At 38.7% G+C, this 20,581-nt stretch overlaps 1 protein-coding gene across 5 annotated transcripts in view; it reads right to left on the bottom strand.

The window, feature by feature from the left end:
• Positions 1–20,581, bottom strand: part of HERC2 (HECT and RLD domain containing E3 ubiquitin protein ligase 2) — a 211,708-nt gene that overhangs the window by 107,248 nt on the left and 83,879 nt on the right. For 3 of the 5 annotated variants that reach the window (XM_021075344.2, XM_085000194.1, XM_085000193.1), the window contains 12 exons: positions 14,901–15,056; positions 14,314–14,417; positions 12,866–13,016; positions 10,038–10,252; positions 9,647–9,779; positions 9,420–9,547; positions 9,132–9,327; positions 5,765–5,898; positions 4,988–5,161; positions 4,775–4,911; positions 4,507–4,658; positions 3,652–3,843 (listed from right to left, as the gene is read on the bottom strand). In XM_021075344.2, the coding sequence (XP_020931003.1) occupies positions 3,652–3,843; positions 4,507–4,658; positions 4,775–4,911; positions 4,988–5,161; positions 5,765–5,898; positions 9,132–9,327; positions 9,420–9,547; positions 9,647–9,779; positions 10,038–10,252; positions 12,866–13,016; positions 14,314–14,417; positions 14,901–15,056 (1,872 nt within the window). Of the gene's footprint in view, positions 1–3,651; positions 3,844–4,506; positions 4,659–4,774; positions 4,912–4,987; positions 5,162–5,764; positions 5,899–9,131; positions 9,328–9,419; positions 9,548–9,646; positions 9,780–10,037; positions 10,253–12,865; positions 13,017–14,313; positions 14,418–14,900; positions 15,072–20,581 lie in introns of all 5 variants that reach the window. The other 2 variants (XM_021075343.2, XM_021075345.2) reach the window with 1 other exon arrangement.

The following is a 20,581-nucleotide window of genomic DNA, read 5'->3' as shown; positions in this document are numbered from 1 at the left end:
GTTGGCAGTGCTCTTCTGAGGCCCCAGAAGGGGCAGGGGTTACATTCCAGCTGGGATCTACCCTGGCAGCTTTAATGTTAACCATGTAAATGCTGAATTTGCTGCTAATGGTTTGAATACATTTTGCAGTAAGAAAAACAGGGGAATTTTTTTAAGTGGTTTTGTATTTTGTGGCTATTATATATGGATGTTTACATAAAAATCAATATGAAGTATTATATGCTTATAATTTCTTATATGAAAGAGAAGTCACCTTGATCAGGGAAAGTGACAAATATAGATATGTATTTATTAGACACAACTCCCTTGCTTTTTGCAGCCAGTAGGCATATTAGAATTTAAACTCTTCAGTACCATTAACAGAAGCAGCCCCATAATTAATGGTCTGTGCTATGACTTTTATCACTGGAACCACTGGAAAAAAAGGAGATGGCATAAAAAGATGAGCCATTTCTAGATGAAAATACAAAAGCTTTTTTTTTTTTTTGTCTCTTTTTGGGGGTAGAATTGGAGCGGCAGCTGCTGGCCACAGCCATAGCCACAGCAACTCAGGATCCAAGCCACGTCTGTGACCTACACCACAGCTCACAGCAACAATGGATCCTTAAGCCACTGAGCAAGGCCAGGGATCAAATCCGCAATCTCCTTGTCAGGTTCATTAACCACTGATGCACGATGGGAACTCCTAAGCTTTTTTTTTAAAGCAGTTTTTAGTTGCTAAAGAGATATGCAGGAATCAGATCTCTACTCATAGAGGCTGATGCATAATTTCTGAATGAGGTGTAGGCACAAAGACTGACAAAATCAAAGAACTTAGGATAGCTTTGCTCTTTCATTTGTACTTGGAACACTGAGCCTGCAGTCTCTCCAAATTTCAGGCAAAGAACATTATAAGCCAATCGGATCTAACAGACATATAGAGACATTCTACACAGAAAAGGCAGAACACACATTCTCCTCAGAGATACTCTACACAAAACGGGCAGAACACCCACTCTTCTCAGGGACACTGGGAACACCGTCCAGAAGCGTCCATATGTTAGGCCACACAACAAGTCTCAATAAATTGAAATAGACTAAAATCATATAAACTGTCTTCTCTGACAAAAATGGAATAAAACTAGAATTAACAGAAGGAAAACTGGAAAATTCACAAGTATGTGGGAATTAACATGCACTTAAACAGCCAGCTAAAGAAAGAAAAATCACAAGAGAATACCCTGAGATAAATGAACACAAGAGATAACATACCAAAACTTACGGGATGCAGAAAAATCACTACTAAGGAGAAAATTTAAATCTATTAACGTGTACACTAAAAACAAAAAACAAAAAACTCAATGGGACTGGCAGCATCTCTGCAGGGCCAGGGCACATGTTAGATCCCCATCCTTAAAGGATCCAGCATTGCCTCAGAGCATAGGTCACAACCAAGGATCAAATCTGATCCCAGGCCTGGGAACTCCACGTGCCATGGGGCAGCCAAAAAAGAAAAAGAAAAAAAGAAAAAAAAAAAAAAAAAGGAGTTCCCATTGTAGATCAGTGGTAACGACCCTGACTAGTATCAATGAGGATGCGGGTTTGATCCCTGGTCTCACTCAGTGGGTTAAGGATCTGGAGTTAACCATAAGCTGTGGGGTAGGTTGCAGATGCAGCTTGGATCCTAAGTTGCTGTGGCTGTGGCACAGGCCAGCAGCTGCAGCTTCAATTGGACCCTCTAGCTTGGGAACTTCCATATGCCACAGGTGCAGCCCTAAAAAGCAAAAACAAAAAACTAACAAAAAAAAAGGATTAACACCAATTCTCGAATTCTTTCAAAGACAAAATAGGTGGAAACTACTTCCTAATAACTCTATGAGGCTAGCATTATCTTGATAACAATAAAACTATAAAATACTTCTCAAAGAAATGAAAGACCTAAATAAATATAAAGGCATCCCATGTGCATGGAATGAAAGACTACTATTAAGATGGTAATATTCAACAGGATCTACAGATTCAATACAATCCCTACAAAACTCCAATGGCCTTTTTGCATACATGGAAAGTCATATGGAAATGTAAGGGACCCAAAATAAAATAATTTTGAGAAAGAAAATCAAAGTTGAAGGACTCAACAACAACAACAACAACAAAGACAAAAAAAGACCAAAAAAAAAAAAATTAAAAAAAAAAAAAAAGTTGAAGGACTCACCTGTCAATTTCAAAACTTACAACAAAGCTACAATGTTCAAACAATGTGGGACTGGCATAATAACAGACACACAGACCATAAGGACAGAAGTGAGTCTAGAAATAAACTAAAGTATCTACAGTCTAATGATTTTTGACAAGGGTTCTAAGAACTTGAGTCTTCTCAACAAATGGTATTGGAACAGTTGGATAATCCAAAAGAAATACAGTGAAACCTTACCCATACCATATTAAAAAGTTACCTTAAAATGAGTCAAACATCTGAACATGAGACTCGAAAGAAAAAATAAATTTTTTAATTTTTAAAAATTATTTATTTATTTTTGTCTTTTTCAGGGCTGCACCCATGGCATATGTAGGTTCCCAGGCTAGGGGTCTAATCGGAGCTGTACCCAGTCGGAGCTCTGTCCTATGCCATAGCCACAGCAATGCTAGATCCAAGCCATGTCTTTGACCTACACCACAGCTCACAGCAACGCCAGATCCTTAGCCCACTGAGCAAGGCCAGGGATCAAACCCTCAACCTCATGGTTCCTAGTCAGATTTGTTTCCACTGTGCCATGACGGGAACTCCAAAAGAAAAAATATAATGGGTAATCCTCATGACCTTGTGTTTGGCAATGATTTCTTAGACATGACATCAAAAGCACAAACAACAGAATAATAATAGATAAATGAGAATAAAATTTTAAAATTTCTGTTCATCGAAGTAAAAAAAAAAAAATCTTCAAATCATGTAACTTCTAAAAGTTTAGCATCCAGAAATGTAGCCCCACAACTCAACAACACAAACAACTCAATTTTTAAATGGTCAAAGGATCTGAATAGATATTTCTCCAAGAAAGATATATGAGCACATGTAAAGAAGCTCAACATCATTCAGTATTAGTGAAGTATAAAACAAACCACAATGAAATACTTCACAGCAAATGGGGTGGCCTTAACTAAAAATAAAACAGGGAGTTCCTGTCGTGGCTCAGTGGTTAACGAATCCGACCAGGAACCATGAAGTTGCAGCTTCCATCCTTGGCCTCAATCAGTGGGTTAAGGATCTGGCGTTGCCGTGATCTATGGTGTAGGTTGCAGACGCAGCTTGGATCTAGTGTTGCTATGAAATAGCAATGTTATATGAAATATCCAAAAGAGCCAACTCCACAGAGACAGAAAGCAGATTTGCTGTTGCCAATAGCTGGGGGAGTGGGAAATCAGGAGTCACTAAATGCTAAATGGATACAGTTTTGCATTTGGGGTGATGAAAAGTTATGGAACTAGATGGTAGTCATGCTTGTACAACACTGTGGATGTGCTTACTGACAATGAATCATAAACTAAAAGGACTTTGAAAGGTAAATTTTATGTTATTTTTACTTTACTACAATAAAAACACAGTTTACAAAAGGAGAGAGAGAGATCAAGGCAAAACCTTGGCATTTTCACAAAGGGCAACTGCAAACCCACCAATGAGCCGAAGGGCTGTCTGTGTGAGGGCGAGCGTGCCAGAGTTCAGCAGGAGGCTCAGGTTGTGGGGGCCGTGCTGCAGGGTGAGCATGCTGAGCATGACCAGGAGAAAGCGAGCTTGCGGGGTCGTCCCCAGGCTTGGCCCTGATGGGTTCTCATTGGTAATGGTTTGCAGAGGGACAGGCTGGATACCTACAAAGAATTGGCACCTATATAAATCACTTTGGCATGGACACAAGAACATACATGATACAGAAAGCATTAGCTTTATTTCAGATTTTTTTAAAAGTCTGTCTTCTTCTTCTTCATCAGATTTCCCATAGCATATGGACATCAGGAAGATCTGTATTGCTTTGCAATAATCATACCATCACTCCGCATCCGTCTAAAAAACTTGTCACACGGCTCTTCTAAATATCCCTGGTGGCTTACACATTTCATTCAAAATATAAGAGAGATATTTCACTTCTCTCCCACAAAACCAATCCTATCACTTCTCTGCAAATGCTCAAACTGTCCAGGAAATTAAGTATTAATATAGAATACACATTTTAGGGTGTATGGTGTAAGCAGCATATGTGAAAATATTAAAATGTAAAAGATTTTATTAAGATATTACAAGAGTGCATCTTCTGCCACATTTTGAAAGTTTTGTTTAAAATTTGAGAAAGTTTCAAGCGGCTTAGATTATCATTCTAATGTATATTCTATTAAAGTTGTCAAAGCAAAAATCAGCATTTGCAAGTTTCCAGAACATATAATTGAGAACTAGACTAGGGAATAATGCTCATGTCATCATTGGCACTTTGACAGCGATTTTAATACAGCCTTTTAGCCAGCAGATTTTTAACTCACCAAGCTCTTTAAATTTGGCATTTGCATCCATCAAAACACTTCGAATATTCTGAACAGCCCAGGCATACAGCTTGCCAAAAGTTACTTCGAGCAGCATCCGATTAAAAGGTGGGATCAAATCAACATCCTTTAAACAATCTGTAAGGGGTTCCCTTTCAAACAAAGATGAAGAATTTTACTTAGATACTGCCAGACTTTTAACTTCAACAGAACAATACTTTGTTGCCACAGCTTCCCTTAATTAAGAAAAAGTGTTATGAAGTTTTACCCTATATCAATCCCCTCTGGAATAAGCCTTTGCCATCCACAGAACATAGCATACTGCACAGATGGAAGTAAGAAGTTTTTGGAGGCCAGTTTTAAAATTGTATCTATCCCTTCCAGGCGAACCTCTGCTCTCTCCAACTGCAAAACACCAAAGCATACTGTTAAGTGTTTATGTATTATCCAAGGCAGAAAAGAATGTTCTCAGCAAATTTACCTGTTTTAGTAGGCATTTTCTCATTTTTTCCACATCCACTGGTTCTTCTTTAAGGACAAATTCAGCAATTGTACTGAGGAGTGCAGACTGAGGATAAAGACCCTGAACATTCTGCTTCAGCCATTTGTATTTGTGAACACCTGTAACAGTACTCAAGATTGGCTGCCATTTATCCTGACAAAGAAAAACCATTTTCACTGTTAACCCTATTTATATTAACATGTGCTCTAAAACTACAAAAAAAAAAAAAATTTATAAAGAGTTACTTGAATGAAATATAAATAAATGCTCCTAGGTTTAAATTGGTAAAAAATTTTAAATTTAGTAACTAATTTATGGTAAAAACAACTATATCATAAACAGGATTATGAGTGAATTCAGCTCTACACTTATGTACTTTGGAATGGGCTAACCTGGCATACAAAGGTTAGATTACCATCCATATTAACAGTTCCAGGGACCAGGACAGTTTCTGGAACAAAGGATATAGTCAATGGATGAGTGAAGAAAGGAATCAATGAATAAATGGTAAACAAATAAGGATATAATCAATGTACTATTAAAAGCAAAGGGAAACATTTCTCTAGCTATCAACTTGACGAGGGCACCATAAGTCAAGTGTGTTTAAGGATCACTGCAGCAGTTACTCATACTTTTAATAACCCACTATACTCCCTATGCTTCAGAGATTTAAGAACAAAGTAACAATACTTGTGGATTCCTTTGCAATGTGCTGTGTTTCTATTAGGCCAGTATTAGAACCAAAAAATACTTCACCTTGGGTGATTTAATTGTTATGGGTCTTTTGTCCACATTAATAGGACTGTGAGGCAAAATACAAGCTTCTTCTAAATCACTCTCTCCATTTCCAATTTTTTCTTCATCATCTGTAGATTCTGGCTTCTTAGGAGCTATGTTTAAAAACATTATATATTATAAAAATCATTAAATATGACTTTAAGAGATGTTTAAATTTGCATGAAAGTAAAAGATATATTTTATTCAAAGAAATAGCACTGCCAAATGCTCAAAGTACAAAAGTAAAAACTATCATAATTATTCTCAGATGAAATCCAGTGATAACGCTTTGCCACTCCATATCAGGGACAGAAAGACAGTGACAGTCAGGAAGAGCCCTAAAGAAGGGGAAGTCAAGGAGTTAGCGAACTTTCTCATAAAGACTTTTTCAGTCTTTGCAGGCCATTTGGTCTACTGCAAACACTCAACGCTGCTGCTGTAGCATGAAAAGTAGCTAACTTTACCTATGGATATTGTCACTTAAACTTCATATAATTTTCTTTCTTTTTCCTTCATTTTTTTTTTTTTTTTTTGCCTTATCCACAGCATGTGGACATTCCTGGGCCTGGGATCAAACCCACATCACAGCTGGAACCAGAGCTATGGTAGTGACAATGTTGGATCTTTGACCTGTAGGCCACCAGGGAACTCCTTGACTTCATATAATTTTCAGGCATCAAACATATTCTTCTTCTGATTTTTTAAAAAAATAATTTTAAAAATGCAAAACCCAGCCTTAGCTCATGGACAGTACATAGCAAGCAGCAGGCTGTATTTACCCTTAGACCCTAGCTTGCCCATTTTGGACTAGTGCAGTGGTTCTGTCACCAAAGTGCAACTGTATCAACTGGATGCCTCTACGTTAGTCTTTTTTTTTTCTTGTTCTTTTTATGGTAGCAGGTGCAGCACATGGAAGTTCCTGGGCTAAGGGTCAAATCAGAGCTGCAGCTGCTGGCCTACTCCATGGCCAGAGCAACACAGGATCTGAGCTGCATCTGTGATCCATGCTGCAACTTGCAACAAAGCCGGATCCTTAACCCACCGAGCAAGGCCAGGGATCGAACCCACAACCACACGGTTCCTAGTCAGATTCGTGAACCACTGCACCACGACAGGAACTCCTGTATGGTGTTGCTTCCCAATATGCGATCCTCTTTGAGGATTTTAGTCTAATTCTTCTCAGCATATAATATAAATTACAAACAACATCCTAATAAACCTGGGCAAGAAAACATTAACAAAGGTCTGGGTTGCTCAAACCCTGCAAATTCCCTGTCCTCGCTGGCCCTCGGCTGGCTCCTACGAGCTGAGCTCTGAGCCCTTAGCACGTTCTGCCTGAGAAGAGTGTTTCTGCGTGCCTGCGGCATAGGACCACCTTTACCACCAGTGTGACCAGATAGCTTGTGACTAAATGGCAACTGCCTATGTCTGCTTTGGGTGGAATCTGGGTAGCTGAGAGCAATCTTTAAGGCCCATGTAGCCACGGTACTGACCCTCAACAATAACCCTGGACACCGACCTGGACACCGAGGCTCAGGTGAGGACCCATGGCTGACAGCCCTTCACGCATGTCACTTGTCACAGCTGAGAGAATCAAGTATGACCCTAGAGAGGACACTGGAAGCCTGGGCCTGGTTTCCTTTGGAATTCCCTCCAAGCTCATTTTCTTTTGCTAATTATTACCTGTACCCTTTCACAGTTAACAAGCCATAACCATGAGTATAACAGCTCTTCTGAGTCCTGTGGAGCCCTACCAGTGAGTCATCAAATTTAACAAAATACCAGTAATACTAATTATTTATATGTTATTATTAAATATATAAACCCACAAGAACATTTAAGAAGTGACAGGGTGAGCTGAGAGTCCAGGGAGGCAATGGCCATGTGGGGGTGGGACCGTTCTTCCTCAAACAGAACTGGCTGTCTTATGAGTTACCCAGCTACCCGGATTAAAGAACACTCAAAAGTGTTCTTACCATATTTACTGATGCAGAGCATCTCTGCATTCAGGAAAGGATAAGCTATCGTTTAACAGTTTGCCCAGGAACCATCAATTCAGGATGGCTTCTAAAACAAGGTAGTCTTTCACGACATTACTGTTTGCAAGGTCCACAAAAACCCAGTAATTAATATTGTTTAATAGGGTAATCCAGGTATAAATCAATATAATTCATAAGAATACAATCCGAAATTTCAACAGCCTTGTTTCTAATCACAAGACCAAAATATAGAGTATTGTATATATATCTTCACTCACATTTTGGTTAATACAAAAACTCTTTTCCATACTCCTACACCACTGCTTCCTGAAAATGTTAGTAACTCTTTTGGTTCCTTTTATAACAGTCCTCCATGTATCAGAATACTGAATATATCCAAGTAAAAACATTTCTTTACAAGAAAGCCAAGGTTAATCAAAAGATTAAATGTTCCCACAGAGCTCATTACCAGGACATGTGATTAAAAAAACACTCCCTTTTCCCCATAAATTTAATAAAGTTCACAGTATTTTCAGCATCAATTTACTAGTGACCAGATCATAACACAATAAAATATTTTTAGCCATAAAAAGAAACGAAGTACCAGTGAATGCTAAATGAAATAAGCCAGATACAAAAGGCTAAATTTTATATGATTTCATTTATATGAAATATTTTATTGCCTGAATATACTGCATTTTATTTATCCATTCATCCACTGCTGGAAATGGCTTAAGTCTGCCTTTTGGCCATGGTGAGTAATACTGCTAGGAACATTTGTATACATTTTCTTTGTTTGCGCACCTGTTTCTCCAGTTCTTTCGTTTATACATCTAAGAGTGGAATTGCAGGGTCATATGGTAATCCTATGTTCACTTTGCTGAGGAACTGCCAGAGTATTCCATGGCACTCCAACATTTTTACATTCCCACTAGTTTATCCTTGTCCAGTTTCTCCATGTCCTTGCTGACTCTAGTTATTTTCTGTTTATTTTTTGTCTTTTTCAGCACCTCACCCGCAGCATATGGAGGTGAGTATCATAATACACTGAATCCCGAAGTTGCATTATTATCTGATGTCTTGGAAAAGTAAGCAGGATTTGTATATTTAATCACAAATAATACACAGGACTTCCCTAAGGGCCTAGCAGGGATCCAGTATTGTCACTGCTGTGGCGCAAGTTCAACCTCTGGCCCAGGAACTTCCATGTGTTGAGGGTGAGGCCCAAAAAAAAAAAAAAAAAAAATCATAATACACATAACAAACATTATGGCTGTTATGAAAATGCCACAGCCTCTCAGCCAACAGCCTCTCAAACCATGGATACCTATACTCTGAAAGCATCCTCCTATCTTTCACCCTCTTACCTCTCTTCTTCCTTCGTTCTCGAATTATCTTCTGAGCAATCCTCCTCCAACGAGGCAAAGAACTTAACAGTTTAAACTTGGACATTATAGAGAGGTCATTACAAACTGCAGGTCTCAGTTCATTAAAGAGGAACCTCAAACGTTCAATGACTGGGGCACAAACCTCCTTGTAAGAACGACCCTGTTCTTGATGTGTCTACAAAGTTAAATATGAAAGGACAATTTAACAACAAATACTTCACCAAGTGTGCACAAAGCACTGAGGAAAGAGAATCAACATCTATTTACCTTAATGAGTGAACATTTTGCTTGGTAGACAACTCTACAAACATCCACCACTGATTTAGGCAATGTTCTGTGTTTTACCTGCTCAATACCAAGGGCACCTGCATGAACTAAAGATAATGCCACGTGACCTGCAAAAGACATTTAAAAGAAAGGGCAGCATAGGCATAAATGCGTACTATATGGCAGCTGAACAATCTATAGTATAGCTAAAATATTGACTTTCATACCTAAATCTTCATGTTTTAAGAGGCAACATAATAGCAAGCGGCCGACCTCCTCCACAGGATGCTCAGGAGGAAAGGTGATGGGCGTGGTCAAGTGGCACTGCCTACAGTACCTCTCTATTTGACACAGAAAGTCCTGCAACAGAAACAGCTGGCGGTAACTTCAGAGCCTCTCTCACAACACCATCATGAACTCCAAACCAAGTTCCACGCCATAGCTTCTGAAGCATTTGCGATCATCTTCTGAAACCCCACCGGCACATTGAACTAAACCAGCCTTTCACCTCAAAACAAGCCCTCCAAAAAATATGTACACAAAGTCTGTGCTAGAGTATTCATGTGTCAAAGTCCTAAAGGAAACAGAGGACAATGAGTGTGGGAAGGCCTTGCTCACCTTCACGTTGTGATCCTGAATGTTATTGTCAGCAATGGCTTGCAGGAATGCCTGGGAATGGTCACCCAGGGCTCGTCTATGGGAGCAGAGCCGGGACTTGCTGGCAGGAGTGCCCCCAGGAGAGCTGCAGTGGTCCTCGTCTTTCTCCTCATTGTAACTGTAGTGGATCTGGCTGGTCTGCAGGCCTCCAGAGAAGATGGATGACTGAAGCCACTCTAGAAAGTGCACATACAAATGTTCAAAATACACCTGAATGCATTGTTCAGAAATAAATACTGGGAAAAAAAAAGAGAACTAAGTGCTTCACTGAAAAGATGAAATTCAAACCCACATCTAATATATTTATGTAAATTGGCTTATAATTCCTGTATCTACATGAAAAAAAACTTTCCGGTTACTCATCACATCTTGAGCATGGGATCAGAATCCAATCTAACAGTTCCAGCCCAACATTTACCAGATACTTGCTCAAGGAACTGTCTGGTTCCACAGGTACCATGTGAAGACGGGGGCTTTGCTTTCTAACAGGGAGAACAGTATTGAGGCACCGCTTACACAAGCCATCAATCAGTTTCAATTGGGATAGCTGTACGCCACACTACATGGTGGACTGAGTGTTTGGCAGCAAGCTCCCCACTATTCAGAGGAAGGAATTTGCTGGAATCTGAATGAAGACCAAGATGCCAAGTATTGAGGTAAGGGAACAGCCTATGTGAGGAGTTCCATGGAGAACATGCTCAGGGCAGCCACATCTCCTCTAGGGTATTAGTCAATTAAAAACAATGACAGCCTACTGAACACAGAAGTAAGAGATGGCTCTTTGGAGACATAAGATCCAGTGGACTGTAAGAGACCTATATGAGGCACAGGCCAAGCCCCACAAGAAGATGCCATCCATCAGTGCAAATGGGGACAACTCATTATAACTGCTATGATAAGGGGAGTGAGACTCACCAAAAAATAATCAGTTTGTACATAACTACATATCTTTTCAATAATTTATACCATCAAAATATTCCTCCAGAAGTTCCCATCATGGCTCAGCAGTTAGCGAACCCGACTAGCATCCATGACGACATGGGTTTGATCCCTGGCCTTGCTCAGTGGGTTAAGGATCTGGCATTGCTGTGAGCTGTGGTGTAGGTCACAGACACGGCTTGGATCCCAAGTTGCTGTGGCTGTGGTGTAGGCCGGCGGCTATAGCTCCGAATGGATCCCTAGCCTGGGAACCTCCATGTGCTGCAGGTGTGGCCCTAAAAATACAAAAAGACAAAAAAAAAAAAAAAAAAAAAAAAAAATTCCTCCAAAACCCCAGCAATCAAATCTTGGGTGCAGTCACTGTTCTTTTACTAGAAATTTAGATTTTAGAGCATCCAGAGACATTCTCCAAAATGCCACAATACTTCTAAAATGCAAATGTGATCAGACCATCCCTGGCTCTCTCCATTTAGAACTCCCTCTTGTCTCTCAAAGATACTGCTCCGATGGTGGCTTCTGATATCCTAGAATGGGGAGACTTCCCTACACTGGGCCCACAGAACTTACTGCCCCCCTCTACTCTGACATTTCCCAGTTTCTCACTGATTGAGATGCTTACCTGCAAGTCTACAGTACTTCAGATCTCTGGAGGAAGAGGACAAGTCCACTCACTGTCTTAGAAGCTCTGTAGGCAGCAAAGCACCTAGCACTTTTGCTCTGGAAGACAGGCTGAGCAGGTGCCATGGCCATCCTTGTCCACTAGCCTTCTCCACTGACCCTCCACATACATGATGAGCAGCTCAAAGCTGATTTTCTCATTGATGCCCTCACATACCCAGTCTGCTGGGACACTAATTTCAGGATGGCTCCACATCCACAAAGTCTTTCTCTCCACCTACTCTCCAACTCCCAATCCACTTACACGTCTCCACTTTATCCTTTACCACCATCCAACCTGATCTGCTTATCATGTCTGGCTCGTCATCACAAAGGAAGCACCTGAGGGCAGAAGTGTAACTAATTCTATACCTACTCTCTTGCTGCCTAACATGGTAACTCACAGAAGTAATTACTTGATAGATGCTTGTTGAATGGTCAATAAAAAGATGGATGGAGAAATGTACAAATATGTGAAGGGATATTTAAACCTATATTATGGGTTATGGAGAAAATTTAATACTCTAAGTGGTTACAAAGGTTGCCATCCCATGTATTTGGTATGAGTCTTGTAAAAACACAATCCTCCAACAGAACAGTACTCTCAAGAGGAAGGGCTGATTCACACCACCTGGATTTCTGGGCACACGAGGAGATGACAGCTGAGCTGAGCCCATCTGTTAGAGGATGCAGAAGTGAGATCAGGCACAGGACAACCTTCCTACACACCTGTTAGCTTCCTTTTCCGCCAGAGGTTGTGAGTATAAATGCAAGCCGCTCACAGCAATTTCTAATTAACTGGTTTAGTCTCACTGTCCTTATTTTTCCTCATCAATAACTGTGTTGATTTTTCCTTTTCTAATCTTTTTTTTTTTTCTTTTTCACTTTTTTGGGGCCACTCCTGCAGCATGTGGAAATTCCCAGGCTAGGGGCCCAATCAGAGCTGCAGCTGCCAGCCACATCCACACCAGATATGAACTGTGTCTGTGACCTACACCACAGATCATGACAATGCCAGATCCTTAACCCACTGAGTGAGGCCAGGGGTTGAACCCATGTCCTCATAGATACTAGTTGGGTTCGTAACCTGCTAAGCCAACAGGAACTCCCCTTTCTGTTCAATTCTTAATGGCACTTACAACTCAGCTGAAATAACCTGCTAATCTGTTAGCAGAAAATGAAATTTTTCTTACTGGCACATTCAACCTCAACTGGAGACAGTGGTGTGCTCATAGCTAAATAGGAAGCATGTAATCCAAGAAGCAGGCCCAGATTCCTCTCAGTGTCTATCAAGGGTGAAGACAGACTTCCCAAATCTGGTATGGTAACGACTTCTTGGTCAGGCTGGGAAAGATAAATTTCATCATTAGTATGAGAAAACAGTGTTAATTAAACACTTAAACCAAGAAGAATAACAGCTTTTATCCTGAAAAAAAACACCATAATAAAGATTATATCCTATAATAATGAGCTCAGGCTGCTGCCAAAATAAAAGACACAAGCCACACATGCCCTACAAAGCAGAGAGTAAACACATAGGTCTACTGGTACAAAATCTTATAAATGACTTAGCTAGAAAATTCCTTAAAGAATCATATAGAAGGAGTTCCCATTGTGGCACAGTGGTTAACGAATCCGACTAGGAACCGTGAGGTTGCGGGTTTGATCCCTGGCCTAGCTCAGTGGGTTAAGGATCCGGCATTGCCATGAGCTGTGGTGTAGGTTGCAGACGCGGCTCAGATCCCACGTTGCTGTGGCTCTGGTGTAGGCTGGCGGCTACAGCTCCGATTAGACCCCTAGCCTGGGAACCTCCATATGCACGGGAGTGGCCCAAGAAAAGGCAAAAAGACAGGAAAAAAAAAAAAAAAAAAAAAAAAAGAATCAAATAGAAGTTTCCAGAGTAACTGTACACAATGCTTCCAAAAACATATAGAAATGTTATATGTATAAAGAACCCCCCCAAAAAAACCCCAAAAATATGAGATGACAGATATTGCTATGAGTTAGTGAACTGTGACTATACACGTGGAGGAAATAAGTGTATTCAAACAAAGAACAAACAGAAAAGAAAGAGTACAAATGAAAATCATCTTAAACCCTGCCAGTTACATTAGAAAATTTAGAAACTAAGTTCATTTTCCCTTCACAAAATGTTTTAAGTCTTACCCGTAAGGCATTTAATACATTTTATTACCTCTGGGTCCATATCTGGAAAACCAATCCCAATACAGAAATTTCAATGTTCATGAGTATGCAGAATGGATATATTTCTATTCTAAAAATTATGCAACTAAACAGTTCTTCCCCAAAAAATACACTATTTCAAGATGGTAAGCCCTTCCAAATTCCACACAGGATTACAATAAAATCTTAAACACAAAAAATTAACCTCTTTTTCTGTGTGCGGAACATTTCTCACAAATCGACAATTTTAAAATAATTTTTTAAGGCCAGTACATAATATATCTCAAGATGAATAAATTTAAGTTGATCTATGAAGAAAAACTCTAAAAGATCCTCATGTTTAAAACTTAATGACCACCTTCCCCCAAGTCCCAGTTATCAATACTTAGGGTAAAATCCCCTTGTCAGAAATATTCAGAGATCCACTGATGTCCACCTTGGTATCACACAGCCTCACCTCCAGATACTGGCCAACACAGAAGGCGTGCATTGACTCCCGCGTGTCCTCAAACTGCAAAGCAGCTTCCAAAGCTACCACTGGGTCCTCCCCTACAAACTGAGCTGAAACAAAACAGACAGAAGTGACATGACTTCAGTTCAACTGGACTAGGCATTTATAGCAGAAATGACAAGTAGGAAATAGATTAGGTAGCTAAAATCTGAAGTGAGGGTTAGAAAATTAAAATAATCTCTCACCCTCTCCCAGAGCTGCCTAGGCCAGCTCGGAACCCTGAATAATTCCAACAAGGGAAGGGTTGCAATGAAAAATGCATAATGATAAAAAAAATGCTTCAAGGAAATTCCTTTGTGGTATAGCAGGTAAAGGATCTGGTGCTGCAGCGACTGTGGTGTGGACTGGATCCCTTCCACAGGCCACAGTGCAGACAAAAAAAAAAATTTCAAATGTGCCTCCATTTGTTTGTGATAGGACAGAAACCAAAGTCACAGACAGACTAAAATGCACAGGGGCTAAGATAGCCATAAGTTCTGCTTAAAATGACACATCAACAATTTTGAAGCATAAAGTAAAAAATGAGGTCTTACCGAGAATACTGTTTCCCGTTAATGACTGCGTCTGGAAGTCCTTTATATCATACACTTTCCCATCAATCACAGTCCAGAAGCCTCCATCTTTATTGTGGTTCTCCAAATCAGCTTTGCGTATAAGTGTCACTTCCTCATTATTTCTACAGTTCTGACCTGTAAAAAATGACTCTGTGTATACAGAAACCAAAATCAATGAATCAATAGATCAATAGATAAAACGACTAGAACAAATTGTGTGAAAGAACTACAAGGGGAAATAGACAAATCCACAATCACAATGAGACATTAACAGACTTCTTCATGTAACTAACACCACAAACAAAAATTCAGCAAGGATACAGAGTGATTTAAAAACAAAAACAAAAACACCATGTAAGCAGATCAATAGCAAGTCTGGCCATATACCAAGCATTAAAGCAAATCTCGAAAATTTCAAGTAAGGCAAGTTACAGAGCATGAGCAATGACTACAATGCAGTTAAATCAGAAATGGGGGACAGAAACAAAAATCTCCACATATTTGAAAATTATGAAATATATTTATGATTCACCCAAAATTCCCAGAAAAAAATGACTATGGAAATTAGAAAGTCCATTGAAATGAACAATAACTAAAATATTACAGATCAACACTTGTGAAACATAGCTAAATGTGCATGTTTGAGGGCATTTATATCTTTAAATGTATTAGGAAAAAATAAAAGCTAAAAAGTAAGTTAATAAATATAAAATTGATAAAATTTAATGAGTTTGTAATGATGCTCAAACAAAGAGAAAATCTTATTGGTCTAATTCAATATTACAAAAAATGGTTAAAGTGGGGTGGAGGGCAGTGGTGAAGCAAGCTGGGATTGTATCCTTCCTGTGCAAATTGTACCTCATGCTACCAAACAGCTGAGGGCAAGGCCACTGTGGGGTTGTAGAGAGGACACACCATACATGAACGCCCTGGGTCATCTGGTCAGAACTGAAGGTGGGGTCAACCAGCACCGCAGGCCTCTAAGCCCATGAAACAGAAAGCACACAGCATGACCTTGGACATGTTCTGATTCATCAAAACTGAAACCCAATCTCATCAAGCCTATACATATAATCAGCAGTTCAGAGAAAATGTAACTGACAGAAGATGTTAAGACCTGAAGAAGAGAATGCAATCACGAAGAAGAGAATGCAATCACCAAGTTGAGAAAATGTCAAAGTCTCCAAATGTCCTACTTCTTTGAAAAATAAACAGTATGACCAAAGAGAGGTAGGAGAGAGCCTACAGATATGAATTTAGGGGAAAAAAGGACTAGAAACATACAACACTCAACTACAAATTGCAGAACTTATTTAGATGCCAATTCAAAAGAACCACTAATAAAAAGATTAAGGAATCACAGTTTAGACAGGATGATGACATTGTGTTTTTATTCTCCCCCAAAAGTTCTTATCATTAACAGGTAAAGTGTGTTTAAATGTTTTAAAGATGGAAATATGCTTTAAAATAATATCAACCAAACAAATAAAATGTTTAGTAGGAGTGCTTGGGGAGGATGAATGCTTATTATTCTACATTCATTATATTATTCTCTCTACTTTTATTTCTGTTAGAAAATTTTCATAACAAACACATTACAAAAACATCAGTGTGTTAATAAGTATCATTTCTGAAAAAGTTAGAAAAATGTTAGCTTAAACTCTAAGAAAGAATAAAAGAAAAAATAAAGAACAGTGTGGTACCTGCATAATGACAGACATTTAGATCAACAGAAGAGAACAGAGAGCCCAGAAATAAGTTCTCACAATATATAGTCAAATGTTTCCTGACAAGAGTGCCAAGACTATTCAATGGAGAGATTCAATGGGGTCTTTACAACAAATGGTGCTGGTAAAACTGAATATCCAATTGCAAATGAATCAAGTTAGAACCTTACCTTTTACTATACACAAAAATTAACTCAAAATAGATCAAAGACCTAAATATAAAAAAACTATAAAATACAAAACAGAAGAAAACACAGGAGGAAAACACCATGACATCGGATTTGGCAATGATTTCTTGGACAAGACACCAAAAACATGAGCAAGAAAAAATGGATAAGTTGGACTTCATCAAAAATAACAATCAGGAGTTCCTGCTATGGTGAAACAGGATCAGTGGCATCCTGGGAGGGCTGGGAGGCAGGTTTGATTCCCAGCCACAGCACAGTGTTGCCGAAGCTGCATCCTGGGTCACAGCTATGCTTCAGATCTGATCCCTGGCCTGGGAACACCATGTGCCATGAGGCAGCCAAAAAAAAATTTTTTTTAATAAAAAATAAATAAAAATAAAAAGTACATTATTAACAGTGAAAAAGCAACCTGTAGATTGAGAGAAAATATTTGCAAATCATATATATCTAGACACATAACAAACTCCTCTTACTTAACAGTAACAACAACAAATATGATTCAAAGGTAGGAAAAAGACTTGAAAAGATGTTTCTCCAAAGATGTGTGTATGGCCAGCAAATACAAAAATGGATGGTCAACACCCCCAATCATTAGGGAAAACCAAATCAAAACTATAATATAATAGCACTTTATACAAATAGGATGCGCTCATTTAAAAAAAAAAACAGTTTTGGCAAGGAGGTAGAGAAATTAGAACCTTTCCTTGTGCACTGACCATGAAAATGTAAAACAGTACAGCTGCTGTGAAAAACAGTACAGCAATTCCTTAAGAAATTAAACATGGAATTACCACATGATTCAGCAATCCTACTTTTGAACACTTACCCAAAAGAAGTAAAAGTGGGGACTCAGACATCTACACACCCATGTTCACAGCAGCATTAGTCACAACAGCCAAAAAGTGGAAACAACCAAGTGCCCATCAACAGATGGATGGATAAAGAGGTCGTATATAAAAATACATACAACAGAATACTATTCAGCCATAAAAAGAATGAAATTTTTCCATTTGCAACAACATGGATGGACCTAGAGGGTATTATGCTTTAATGAAATAAGTCAGAGAGTAAAAGACAAATATGTATATATCACTTATACATGGAATCTAAAAAATAAAACTACTGAATATAACAGAAAAGAAACAGGGTCAGATGTAGAGAAAAACTAGTGGTTACTAGTGGTAGAGAGGAAGAAGGAGAAGCAAGATAGGGATAGGGGACTGAGTGGTACAAACTACTATATATAAAATAAGCTAAAAGGATATACTGTATAGCACAGGGAATATAGGCAACATTTTATAATAATTACAAATAGAGTATAATCTTTAAAAATTGTGAATCACTGAAACATAAATATTGTAAATCAACTGTACATCAATTTTTAAAAAACCAGCATTTTTCACAGAACTTGGACAAATAATTCTAAAATTTTAAGGAAACACAAAAGACCTCAAATAGCCAAAACAATCCTGTGAAAGAAAAACAAAGGTGGGAGTTCCCATTGTGGCTCAGCAGGTTAGGAACCCAACATAGTGCCCTAAGGATGCAGTTTCAATCCCTGGCCTCCCTCAGTAGGTTAAGGACCCAGCACTGCCACAAGCTGCAGCATAGGTTACAGCTGCAGCTCAGTCCAGCATTGCTGTGCCTGTAGCATCGGTCTGGGAACTTCCATATGCTGCAGGTGCAGTCATAAAAAGAAAATTAAAAAAAGAAGAATAACAAAGCTGGAGGTATCATGCTCCCTGTTCAAATTATACTACAAAGCTACAGTAATCCAGAGAGTATGATATTGAAACTAAAATAGACACATGGATGAAATGATGAAATGAACCCACTCTTATTGGGCAATTAATCTAAAACAAAGAAGGCAAGAATACACAATGAGGAAAAGACAGTACTTCTATAAATGGTGTTGGGAAAACTAGACAGCCACATGCAAAAGATTCAAACTGAACCACTCTCTTACACCATGAAAAAAATAAATTCAAAATGGATTACAGACTTATATGTAATACCTTAAACCATAAACTTATAAAAGAAAATACAGGAGCTCCTGTCAGGCATAGGAGAAATGAATCCAACTAGGAGCCATGAGGTTGCAGGTTCAATCCCTGGCCTCATTCAGTGGGTTAAGGATCTAGCATTGCTGTGAGCTGTAATGTAGGTCGAAGACACGGCTCAGATCCTGGGTTGCTATGGCTGTGGCGTAGGCCAGCAGCTGTAGCTCCCATTCGATCCCTAGCCTGGCAATCTCCATATGCCTTGGATGTGGCCCTAAAAAGCAAAAAAAATAAATGAAAATAAAGGCAGTGTACTCTCTGACATTGATCCTAACGATATTTTTCTGCATGTGTCCTAGGCAAGGGAAATAAAAGTAAACAAATGGGACTACATCAAACTAAAAAGCTCCAACAACTCCACTCTTGGGTATCTAACCAAAGAAAACAAAAACACTAATTAGAAATGATATATGCACCCCTATGGTGAATTCCACATTATTGACAACAGCCAAAATACAGAAGCAACCTAAGGGCCCAGCATAAATGCACAGATAAAGACTATACGTTGCATATATAAACAATGGAATATTACTCAACTATAAGAAAGGATGAAATCTTGCCATTTGCAACAACAGGGATGGATCTAGGAGGTATTATGGATAAATAAGCCAGACAGAGAAAGATAAATAACATATCATTTCACTTACATGTGGAATCTGAAAAACAATGAACAAACAGAACAAAAGAGAAACATTGTTCTAGATACAGAGAGCAAAGAGGTGATTGCCAGTGGGGACAGGAGTTAGGGGAGGAAAGAAACATATAAGGGAGATGAAGAGGTACCTAAACTTCCAGTTGGAAAAGAAATGAGTCACGCTAATAACAAATGTAGTGTGGAGAACACAGTCAATAATTAGGTAACTTCTTTGTATGGTGACAGATGATAACTAGATTTATTGTGATGATCATTTTGAAATGTACAGAAATATCAAATCATTATACTGCGTAACAAAAACTAAGTGTTGTAGGTCAATTATACTTCAAAAACATTCAAACAAACTCATAGGAAAAGAGATCAGATTTGTGGTTGTCAGAAGTCGGGGATAAGGAGAGGATGAATGGGATAAAGGCAGTCAAAACGTACAAACTTATAGGCTAAATATGTACTAGGGATGTAACATGATAAATTAACAGAGCTGTATATGTTGTTGACAGAGTAAATCCTAAGAGTTCTCATTACAAGGAAAAAAAAAATTTCCATTTCTTTAATTTTTTATTTATTTGAAGAGATTGATAGTCACTAAACACTGTGATAATCAATTCATTATATATATAAATTGAATCATTATCTTAAGTACCTTAAAGTTATACAGTGCTGTAGGTCAATACTTATCAATAAAATTGGTAGGAAAAAAAGGTATCAGGTATGTCCGAACTGCTGATCAAGTTATATGCCCTCAACCATATATAGTATGCAGACAAAAATAACAAATGACTCCTTAAGTTCACAAACTACAGACCAAGATGATTGGCCTACTCTACCAATTTTATACAAATTCCTTCCAAAAAACAAGAGGAAAGAATATTCTCCAACTCATTCTGAAAGACTAGCCAACATGGATCACCAAAACTTTGAATGGCTGTTATGTTTTTGTACAATCAGATCCATCAGCTTGTTTCTCTCTACTAGCTAGCATTTTCAGCTGACAGATTGTAAACAGAAATTAACAGGGATTGAAAGGAAG

The sequence above is a fragment of the Sus scrofa genome, chromosome 15 (assembly GCF_054392235.1).
Source record: "Sus scrofa isolate SSC_HxYL_T2T_F1_AM1 chromosome 15, Sscrofa_HxYL_maternal_Yorkshire_Landrace_v2.0, whole genome shotgun sequence".
NCBI classification, from domain to species: Eukaryota; Metazoa; Chordata; class Mammalia; order Artiodactyla; family Suidae; genus Sus; species Sus scrofa.
Note: the sequence above shows the minus strand (reverse complement) of the source record. Positions and strands in the feature narration are given on the sequence as shown.